The sequence below is a fragment of the Dendroctonus ponderosae genome, unplaced genomic scaffold (genome assembly GCF_020466585.1).
Source record: "Dendroctonus ponderosae isolate FM_Combo_2020 unplaced genomic scaffold, Dpon_F_20191213v2 Dpon_F_20191213_11, whole genome shotgun sequence".
NCBI lineage: Eukaryota > Metazoa > Arthropoda > Insecta > Coleoptera > Curculionidae > Dendroctonus > Dendroctonus ponderosae.
Window position 1 is genome coordinate 3,377,188 of NW_026017213.1, and position 11,532 is coordinate 3,388,719.

The 11,532-nt window shown below is 40.8% G+C and overlaps 2 protein-coding genes across 2 annotated transcripts; one reads left to right on the plus strand and one right to left on the minus strand.

Moving 5' to 3' along the window:
• Nucleotides 1-6,366: 6,366 nt before the first annotated feature.
• Nucleotides 6,367-7,385, plus strand: LOC125502988 (nuclear migration protein nudC-like). The gene is made up of 4 exons (XM_048662625.1): nt 6,367-6,385; nt 6,604-6,920; nt 6,982-7,184; nt 7,259-7,385. The coding sequence occupies exons 1-4, from the start codon at nt 6,367-6,369 to the stop codon at nt 7,308-7,310; spliced, it is 591 nt and encodes a 196-aa protein (XP_048518582.1). The 3' UTR covers nt 7,311-7,385.
• On the minus strand, nt 7,381-9,209 carry LOC109542395 (protein odr-4 homolog). Its single transcript, XM_019911604.2, has 6 exons — nt 9,010-9,209; nt 8,445-8,948; nt 8,195-8,389; nt 7,930-8,137; nt 7,685-7,867; nt 7,381-7,594 (listed from the first exon to the last, which is right to left on the minus strand). The coding sequence occupies exons 1-6, from the start codon at nt 9,103-9,105 to the stop codon at nt 7,428-7,430; spliced, it is 1,353 nt and encodes a 450-aa protein (XP_019767163.2). The 5' UTR covers nt 9,106-9,209; the 3' UTR covers nt 7,381-7,427.
• Between the last annotated feature and the right edge of the window lie 2,323 nt (nt 9,210-11,532).

The following is an 11,532-nucleotide window of genomic DNA, read 5'->3' on the forward strand; positions in this document are numbered from 1 at the left end:
GATCCCTTTTGTTTTCCTTACTTACTTACTTTGGTAAGGTGTTGACTCTTCGAGAACTGGTCTTTTGCTATGCTGATTTCAATGCGAATTCTTCTCTGATAGTTTTCATAGCCAGGGGCTCCTGTTTTCGAATCTTTCTCATCATCATCATCATCAGCGCTTGTTGCCTGTTTGCACTTCGCATACATGCCATTAAGTGCTTTAAACCAACCGAGCAGCGGGTGCGAGACATCAGTTAGTGTTTAACAATCTTTGTTTATTTGACCGTGAGACCCGAATTATTCGACAATTTAATTAGATAATCCTGAGGCGCCGAATTAATTGTTGAAGCGAAGGGTCATTCTTTCGGCTTTAGCCACAATCAGGCATGTTTTTTAGCACCAATGACTGGTGGCAGTTGCAATTGTTGGTCAAATCTCATTATCGGCCAGAGATTCCTTGTTTTTATTAGACTGATTTGAATACGAAAAATCCGGTATCCTTGATCGTTAAACTGTGTGTTTTCGACTATTGGCGCCTCATTTGCATCGGCTGTCGTTTAATTATTATTTTTTTATCAATGAAGGCGCATAAATGTTTCTAATTAAAACCGGTTAAGATGATTGGGCACATTTGCTGATTAGTTGATCAGTTTCCGATACCAATTTGTCAAATCGTTGTCCACTTTTTCCACGGCGCTCTGTTTATAGTCGGTCCCAAGCTGTTTGGCAGTGACGTCAATCATTCTTTCATATTGCGTGGTTGCCAACTTGAGCGTTTGTTCCCTATTTAGTTTTGTTGACTCATTTACTATTGTTATAGCACGGCTTTCGGGAAGTTTTAAAAACTTTGTTGACTTTCCACTGTCGATAAATTGAACATTCGTCATTTTATGCTGCTTGATGTGAGTAAGTGTGGAAATTTTATTTTTGTCTATAAAATACCAATTTATTGGACAATTATTTGGGGAAATAAGTCACTTTTTCAGTTTTGTGGTCAATTTGCCTCAATTGTACGGTACTTTCAAAGTGTGTTATTTTTGTGGTGGTAAACCTGCAGCAAAATTATGAAGGACGAAAAAGTGAAAAATGACGAAATCATCCAAAATCTGGGCGATTATATTGTTCGCCCTAAAATATTGTTTCAGCCTTTTTGGTACCCGTAAATTCACACACACAAAATAAATTCACGGGAAAACTTACATAAACCGGCAACATTCGTCAAGAAAATTTGAATATTCTTCCATACTTAAGCGAGAAAAAACAGTTTATATGTAATTTTTGTTCGGAAAATGGTGAGTACCGGGTTGTTGACGTCGCTGGAATAAAACGCCTAAACGTTGGTCGGAGTAAGAAAAAGGCAGACGGAAAAAACGCATCAAGGCCGGCCATGATCGGGACGATCGGTTCTCTGCATCTGAAGAGCGACCGCGTGTCCTCCGTTACCAGTAATTAAGCCAAAAAAACTCCAATGCTTTCCGCTATCTATGAGCAAATGGTTGATTTTTTTGCTCAACCACTAATTAAGATTCTTTGTTCTTGTGAGTGTCTTGTAAGGATTATTTTTAGCCAGTAAATGCCGCAAATTGCTTAATCTCGCTGAGTGTGTGTAATTATTTTCGGAAGCTGCGCCCAATTCCTTCTAGCCGCGTCCTTCCACGTGGATGAGGCGGAGTTTTTATTGCCTGAAGTGCCATCGGATTGACTTTTTACGTTCTTTCCTGTTCATTTTATCAAGCACTAAATTCAAACGTTTATCCGGCAATGCAAACTTGCCAGTGTCTGCGAAGGAGAAGATATTGAGAAAAAGTCTTCAGTAGTGATCATCTAAGCAAGACCCAAACTTGCATGTAGGCATCGGTATCACTAAGTGAATTTTGAGGTGTTGGCGCACTGATGCGGAACCGGGTTGGTGCGCCAACACAACGCAACTCACCGGCGCATTTTATGATAAGTAGATTCATAATACGACCTTTCCTTCTCGTTGTCTCACAAGTGATCCGAAATTTTGGCTGATTCAACAGGTGTCTTGCAAGTGTCTCGCTCATCGCTAGTCTTGAAGCTAAAGTCGCGCAAAAATTGAGGTGCAAACTGAAGAAACGCCTTGGGAAAGTAGCCGATTAAATGCCAAAGTCTCCACTTACAAGGACGAAAAAACTGCTTGAAACAGGTTGAAATGTAATACTTAATTAGAACCCGCTCCAGTTTAGCGACAAGCACAAAACGGGTGTTTCGATTCGACTTCCCCGTTCCTAACGAATGTTTGATAATAGCAGAATCACGATCCGACCTTCGGGCGCGGATCAATGTCGCATTCAATCGGCAATTGATCACGTAACTAAATGAATATTGGGAAATTAGGGACAAAACCAGCAACCAAACGCTCCTCAGACCAGAATCAGAAGCGCCACGTCGAAAAAAGCTCTCGGCCGGTTGGTTAATTTTCCAGTTGACTGCGTGCGTGTACGCATAATTGTTGGGGATCTGCAGGTTGGTACTGAATAGGTCAGGGTTGGACGATTTTTTCAAATGCCCAACATTCTTCAAGCCGCCTCAAGGGCGTGCCGTGCAACCCTTCAAGCACCTAAGCAAACCGTTCGATTGGGTGGCGCAACCACACGACATTCTTGCAGGCCTGAGAGTGAATTAAATGTTTGTTTTAAGTGTTGTATAAGTCGATCTCGACAATTATTGACCTCCACGTGTGCAAAGTGTTGAACAGCTTGCGTCACATCGACCATATCTGTATATCACACATATTATGCATGTACAGGGTGTCCAATGTTCCCCAAAGAAAAAAGTCTGTAGGTGTCAGATCCGGTAATCCTGGTGGCCACCTTACACGACCATGTTTTTACAAACTGTTTGTTGGGTATTTCGCATGAAATAATTTGTGTATTAAAAAAGACATAATTTCCTCACGTCTTTTATTACATTGCAACTGTAGTCAAATAAAACACAAAAAAGTCTGTAGGTGTCAGATCCGGTGATCCTGGTGGCCACCTTACAGGACCATGTTTTTACAAACTGTTTGTTGGGTATTTCGACTCAATAAATTTTTGCCTTAAAAGAAGACAGAATTTCTTCACGTCTTTTATTACATTTCAAATGTGAAGTTAAATAAAACACGAAAGTTTCGTAGAAACTTTGGAACGAAGTAAAAATTCAACTTAATAATTAAAAAAACTGTTGTTGCTCCGTTGTTTTCAAAGCACATTTTAATTTTTTTCGAACAGATTTAAGGCTTTCATGATGTCTAACGGTTTTAGTTCTGCAAAAGCCTCATGAATTATTTGATCAAGTCGTCGGCTTAAAGTGGCTCAAAAAAGCTAAAAATGACAATAAATTTGATTTTCCAACATTCCCCAAAGAAAAAAGTTTGTAGGTATCAGATCCGGGATCCTGGTGGCCACCGTACAGGACCATGTTTTCACAAAGTGTTTGTTGGGTATTTCGCTACAAAAAAGATTGTCTTTAAAAAAGACAGAATTTCCTCACGTCTTTTATTACATTGGCAATGTAATAATGAAAAATTACGGTCATTTTGAAAATGAAATTTCTTTTACATTCTTGTATCTCCTAAGCGAGCAAAATTTTTCAAATTTTGATTTTACCATGTAAGTTTGGCCTAAAAATATGACGCCTACACTATCTAGCTACTTTATAGCTCTATCAACTGCGAGAATACCCTATAAAAGTGTCGAAAATGGGACACCAAGTACAGGGTGGGAAGAAACGTGCTTCAGTTCTACTCGGGAAATATGCTAATAGAAGTCACCCTACCCTGTATAGTGGTCAATGTGACAAACCCATTTGTGTAAAACGAAAAACCGAAGGAAAACCGAACATGATAAACGCCAATGACGCAAATCCATATCGTGAAACCCTAATTTACTGCGAACATTGCGAATCGGAATGAACGATAAAACAAAATACAAGTAAACTCGCAGTTTTTTTTCAATCGCCGCAGTGCGTGTTGGGCGGCATTGTGAATTAATCGCCTTTCAAAATACAACAACCAGCCGTGATAAATCACTGTGTAAATGTGCTTTGGAAACCGTTAGACCAGTGGTCGAACGTACGTTGACTTGGACTCACCTGAACTTCGGGTGGCATTTGAAAAGTTTTTCACTTTCACAATGGAAACAAAACTGAAAAAAAATTGACCGTCGACGACGCGCCGCCTATTGCTACTGGAATTTGGCCGGAGGCAAAGAAATTCAACCATTCCACATTGCCTTGGGCCAAAGTTTCCTTGAAAGTTCACTGGAACTCGATTAGTATGCATGCCATTGGCTTGAGTGGAGACGCATCTTTTCGCATACCAAATAACCAGCCCTGAGCTCGGGGGAAGCTATTTCTTTCAGAGGGCGCTTTTGACGATTTTAGTTCCACCTATTCTCTTCAGAGGGCGTTTTTGTCCATTTTAGTTCGACTTATTCACTTCAGAGGGCGTTTCGGTAGATTTTAGTTCGACCTATTCTCTTCAGAGGGCGTTTTTGTCCATTTTAGTTCGACTTATTCACTTCAGAGGGCGCTTTTGTAAATTTTAGTTTGACATTCACTTCAGAAGGAGCTTTTGTCGATTTTAGTTCGACTTATTCACTTCAGAGGGCACTATTGTAGATTTTAGTTCGACCTAATCGCTTCAGAGGGCGCTTTTCTCGATTTTAACGTTCGACTTATTCACTTCAGAGGGACTTTTGTAGTTTTCAGTTCGACCTATTCCGTTCAGACGGCTCTTTTATAGATTTAGTTCGACCTATTCACTCCAGGGGTGCTTTTGTAAATTTTAGTTTGACATATTCTCTTCAGAAGGAGCTTTTCTCGATTTTAGTTCGACTTATTCACTTCAGACCGCACTTCCGTAAATTTTAGTTTGACATATTCCCTTCAGAAGGAGCTTTTGTCGATTTTAGTTCGACTTATTCACTTAAGAGGGCGCTGTTGAATATTTTAGTTCGACTTATTCACTTCAGAGGGCACTGTTGTAAATTTTAGTTCGGCCTATTCTCTTCAGAGGGAGCTTTTGTCGAATTTAGTTCGACTTGTTCACTCCAGAGGATTCTTTTGTAGATTTTGTTCGACCTATTCACTCCAGAGGTCGCTTTTGTCGATTATAGTTTGACTTATTCACTTTAGAGAGCGCTTTTGTAAATTTTAGTTTGACATATTCCCTTCAGAAGGCGCTGTTGTAGATTGTGATTCAACTTATTCACTTCAGAAGGCGCTTCTGTAGATTTTAGTTCGACATATTCACTCCAAAAGTCGCTTTTGTCGATTATAGTTCGACTTATTCACTTCAGAGGGCGCTGTTAAATATTTTAGTTCGACTTATTCACTTCAGAGGGCACTGTTGTAGATTTTAGTTCGACTTATTCACTTCAGAGGGCGCGTCGGTAGATTTAAGTTCGACCTATTCTCTTTAGAGGGCGCTTTTCTCGATTTTAGTGTTCGACTTATTCACTTCAGAGGGACTTTTGTAGTTTTCAATTCGACCTACTCCCTTCAGAGGGCTTTTTTATATATTTAGTTCGACCTAGTCACTGCAGGGACGCTTTTGTCAATTATAGTTCCACTTATTCACTTCAAATGGCGCTTTTGTAGATTTTAGTTCGATCTATTCTCTTCAGAGGGCGCTTTTGTGGAGTTTAGTTCAACTTATTCACTTCAGACGGCGCTTCTATAGATTTTAGTTCGACCTATTCTCTTCACAGGGCGTTTTTGTCCATTTTAGTTCGACTTATTCCCTTCAGAGGGCGCTTTTGTCGATTTTAGTTCGACCTATTCACTTCAGAGGGCGCTATTGAATATTTTAGTACGACTTATTCACTTCAGAGGTCACTGTTGTAAATTTTAGTTTTAGCTATTCTCTTCAGAGGGCGCTTTTGTCGATTTTAGTTCGACTTATTCACTTCAGAGGACGCTTTTCTGGATTTTAGTTTGACATATTCCCTTCAGAAGACGCTTCTCGCGATTTTAGTTCGACATGTTTGTTTCAGAGGGCGCTTTTGTAGATTTTAGTTTGACATATTCCCTTCGGAAGGCGTGTTTGTCGATTTTAGTTCGACCTATTCACTTCTGAAGGCGCTTTTGTACATTTCAGTTTGGCATATTCCCTTCAGAAGGCGCTTTAGGCGATTTACCTAAGAAAACGCTATCAACCAGAAGTAATAGAAAATGGAATTTTTTAAACATCGAGTTTTTTGTTATTGTTAATGTTTGGATGTTCTAGAGAAATGAGGCAACTAACCAAAAACGCTTGATCTGGAAGTTTCACAAATTTTTACCGATTTCACTTTTCAAAACGTGCAGAATGAAAATAGTGTTTGTTTATCAAGGGGATATTTTTAAATACCGAAACTTGCTCAGTATAACAGCTAGAAGCATGCCGAACTTTGAAAAATGTAGCATTTTTTATCTGCCACCCTGCAGAAAATTAATCTTATGCTTAATTAATTTTCATTAAAACACTGACTAACAGAAATCATATGGGGCTCAGGAACGCTTCAAACAGAAACCAAATCGGTCTGAGCGATCAGAATTTATCCGCTTCCAAAGTAAGGACAAATTTGGCTGTGTAACGTTGGTGTTGTTGAGCAGTTTACATGGGAAAATTAACTAGCACTAGGTCTGGACGACCTTTCGGACGAAACAATCAGACCGCGACCAGGCTTCTGGTTGTGTAACACACGGATTCCAAGATTCCCACATAAAACCAAAGTCACCTTTGGTTGTTTGTTGCAGTTGCGCGTGCCACTGGACATTAAGTTCCGGGCGAAACAAAAGGATCTCAGCGTCAACTTCACAAAGAAACATCTGACCTGCGGCGTGAAAGGACAGCCGCCCATCATTGATGATGATTTTCCGCACGAAATCAAGCTGGAAGAGTCGACGTGGGTGATCGAAGATGGCAAAGTTCTGCTGTTCAACTTTGAGAAGGTAAATCGAGTTGCCGGTTGGGACTTTGCGGCCTCATACGATTGGTTGGTGATTCGGATAGGTGAACAAGATGAACTGGTGGAGTAAACTGGTGAACGGCGACCCGGAGATTAGCACGAAGAAAATCAACCCGGAGCCCTCGAAGTTGAGCGATCTGGACGGCGAAACTCGCGGGATGGTGGAGAAGATGATGTACGACCAAAGGCAGAAGACGATGGGACTGCCCACCAGCGACGAGCAGAAAAAACAGGACGTTATCAAGAAGTGAGTTAAAACTTGCTCCAACACCAACCCCTTTACATTTAAAAAAAAACATTTTAAACCCTGATGATTTGCAGGTTCATGGAACAGCACCCCGAAATGGACTTTTCCAAGTGCAAGTTCAACTAGGCCAGTATTTGCACAGAATTTCCCTAATTGGGCACCATTTAATTTTTTTTCCAATAAAAACTCGTTTGTATAAAACGATTTTTTATTCCCCGAACTTGCTGAATATAAAAAAAGGCCCTAGACATACTTTAGATAAAAATGAACAAAGATAGACACGAATAAAATGATAATGGCGGCAACTAGGCCCAAAATATACATAAACTTACTGGAATCCGATGCGCTCTTTGAGTCAACTTGGTCAGCTTCATGTGCAGTAGCGTTGGCATCATATAGCAGGGCGATATCTGCACAAAGGAAAGAGCCATTCAAACTTTTATGCTCACAAAAAAGAGCGAACTCTCCACTCCACTGTCTTTTAACGCCTTTGGTCTCACCTGCTTGCGCCTCCAAATCCAACACCTCTAAACTGTCGTCTGTCTGGACACCGAACAGTTCCTGCAAGGAAAATTTGGCCTCTTCAGGGGCTTCGCCTGAAAAAAGGTAATCGGACACGCCAACGTTGCTGTCGGGCAGAGCGATCAGCGCCCTCCTGGGGGGCTCGTGGACGCTGTTCACATCTGAAACCCACGCAAATCCGTAAGACGCCGTCCGGTTTAGGTGGTGGATTTGGCGCTGGTACCTTCTCGCAGCTCCTCCTCGATCAAAGAGTCCCAGTGTAATTCCATTCGCGTGGCCAGACTCCTCATGATATCCTCCCTAACAGCCTGCATGGCCTCCCCAAAGGTCCCCTTAGGGCTCAGCCAGAGCTTGCTGATCACTTCGCCTTCCACTCGAATGTCGCCCTCAAACTTTGCCTGATGAAGCGAGTTGAGGGGCTTGAGCGCCAACTGGGGGCCCAGAAACGCTCATCAGCTCAGGAGGAGGTAAAATGACGTTACCCTTACACATTTCTCGAATATTGAAACAGCCACAGGCTTAGCTGGGGCTTCGGCCTGCTCTGGAGCGGACTTGCTGGAATTAGTCCTGGGAGTTTTCTTCTTTTTGCCCACATTTTCCAGCTTCTCATCCGCGTCCTTCAGGTCGTTGTCGAACAGCAGGACTGCTGATTGCAGATTGTGCTCGATGTCGTCTAGGATCGCCTACATTTCATGCCAGCCTGGTTTCTGTGAGTTTCTTTTGTTGTCTAGCTTTTACCTTAACATGGCTCTTCAAAGGCCCATCGGCTTCGCCCGTCTTCAGGTGATAAACATGCTGGATTTGATAAGTGCACTCGAAGACAATAAATTTGGTTGCTTTCGGTAGAAATTTCCACTCAACAGGCTGCACGTTGGCGCTGGCCACGTCATAGGCTCTGGCTGCCCAGCGCTGGCTTTTGAGAGCGAAGCTCAGCACCAATTTCTCGCTGAAATCGCCCCCAAACAAATACTTGTCCGCTTGAAGAGTCTTATTGATGCCAGTCAGAATGGACTTTATTTTCGGATGGAATGGGTTGAAAATCTCCTCGTCGCCAACGACGAAAACTCCCAGCACGTACATGCCTCCAGACAACATTCTAAGCGTTTGCCTGGCATGATCAACCACCCACGCCTGATTCACCTCAACAATACTGGCAATGTGATTTGGGGGCGTTTGGTCATCGTTGCTATCGGAGATCGGCGTCCTTGCCAAATGGACCACATTAAACTTGTGGGCATTTGCCTGGAAAATGGGGCTATTCAGTACCACGCATCAGTTTGCAACAGCAGATGCCACCGTGTACCTGCCCGATTATTAAGCCAATTGCACACTTGAAGTCACTGGATATCTTCGTAAGGTGTTTCAAGAGGAATTCCTCGGCTTCAGCCTGACGTACCATTTTTTAGAGTTTACGTAGTCTAAGAGTTTAAGGGGCCCCAAAATACTGTCACCAATTATGGGTTAGGTAGTTTTGACTTCTGACAGTGTCCACATCAGGAGCTAAAGTGCAAGTTGGCAACGCCGTTGTCGAGCGACTGGGCGTGTACGGAGATGCAGAGAGAATAAACGCTACCATTGTTTATTTTCGGGAGCAAAAAACACTTTTCAATCATAAATAAACGCTCCCATTGGAAAATATTCGACATTTTCTTTGATTTATGACCACAATTTTTTTAATTAGTTTAATAATTCGCATTCTCAACAAGAAAATTCAACAAAACATCAATTATGCAAAAAGTCGATTTTTTTACTTGAGAATAAATGAAGCTTTCGATCTTTCGTTTCCAAATTGGGTTCAACTCAAATATATTTTTTATCTTTTCATTTATCACTTAATTGCGTTAATAAGTTTCAATGTACCTAGTTTTATTTTCGTATTTTATACTTAGCTTTGTTACGTTCTATATTTTGTATTTTTATAGCGATTATTGTGACCGCCCTGTAGTTTAAAAGACAAATATTTTGCATACCAAAAATTAATTTAGTATTAGTCGTTTCGTCTGCCAAATTTCGAAAGTTTGTGTCCAAAAACAACAGAGAAATTTCCGATTTATCAACACCATAAAAAGCGAATTGTCACCGTGGAAGCCAGAAGAATAATTAATGAACCATCAAATTTTCGTTCATATTTTATACAGCAAAAAGTAACTAAAATTTACAAAAGAATTCAAAAAGAAAATAAAATACTACAGGGTGTTCCTTTAGGAAAAAGCCTGTTTTCTGTGCCCCACTTTCCTGACGCACTCTGGGTAGTTGTGAACATTTTGAAAATATGCGCTTTTAGCAGCTTTTTAATATGTCGTAAACTTGCTTTACTCTATATGGGACACCCTGTACATTCAACCAATTTTCATATAAAGCGACGGCACTGAAAAATGTGTGTGTGTAGATGAACAACGAAAAATAAAACAGTTTACTTATCAGCAGTTATCTGTACGCTACTGACCCCGTCCAGTACCACCAGAACCCACCACAGAAAGCTAGAAGTACCAGCGTAGGTTTGGGTTCGTCATCAAAAATCACAGCGGCAGCAAACCAGTTTGCGTTGTAGAAGAGAGGAGACGAGAACCGTCGTATAGAAGAACCACCAACGGGTACCACCACCGGTCAGTTTCTATCATTTTCTTAGCAGTGAAGTTTTGTGGGTTTAGTGTCGAGTTTCCGGCAATGAAACTGTAGTGTCCACAACAGGTGGGTGTTTTCCAGAGCCTGCCTAAGCGAACCATCTTCTTCCAATTAGGATTTTCCCATATCTGAATATGCGTTCAAACGAAATCGCGCAAGCAATGTGACTGAATGTCTGTATTTTTTGCGTCTTTTGGCTTTGGTTGACCGAAAAATGCCCATTGGGTCAAGGCAATGAACCTGATTGGACCCATTCCATTGTCGGCTTATCTGATCGCGTCTAGGACACCTTGGGGGCGTAATGCGACCGAGAAATTATTCATAGAAAACGACCTCAACCCAAAAATTCGCTTTTGCCATTGGCACACAGAAATTTCAAATGAACACAACTGGATTTTCCCATTACAACTCAATTGAATTCACATTGAGAATTAACGCTTGCGATATGGGATAAACCCGCCCAGAGGCGCACCAACAGTGATCTTTCTAGTCAATTGTTGCAGTTGGCCGGATTTAACCGCACTTTTTTTCAGTGTTTAGCTTTTTAGAGGTTAGAATGCAGCGGGGAAGTTATACAGGCGGTCTAAGAAATAAGTACCGTAAATTCAGGCATCAATAGACCTTGGCCAAATATGATAAGAGCATACGCGGTCAGGTAGAAAAGTTTTTGCACCTAAGCTCATTTTTTTAAATGGAACATCCTGTATATTTTAATCGAAAAAGATGGCATTTTAAATTATCTTATCAATAATATAACATACTCAGGATGATATTGGTTTCTTAAGGCATTTTTTTAAAACTGTATTATGTACTTTAAACCACTGTACATCATGAAAGGATAGCTAGAAAGACACCAAACTAAATATTTTAACAGACAAAGGGTAGAAGAAATTTCTGACACAAGAAAGTCAAAAAAAATTACTTAAAAAAAAGCTTAAACTGACTATAAATTTGATTTTCCAACATTCCCCACAGAAAAAAGCCTGTAGGTGTCAGATCCGGTGATGCTGGTGGCCACCTTACAGGACCATGTTTTAACAAACTGTTGAATATTTTGCCTTAAAAAAAGACAGTATTGCCTCACGTCTTTTATTACACTTCAAATGTAAAGTTAAATAAAACACGAAAGTTTCGTAGAAACTTTGAAACGAAGTAAAAATTCAACTTAATAATGAAAATAACTGTTGTTGCTCCGTTGTTT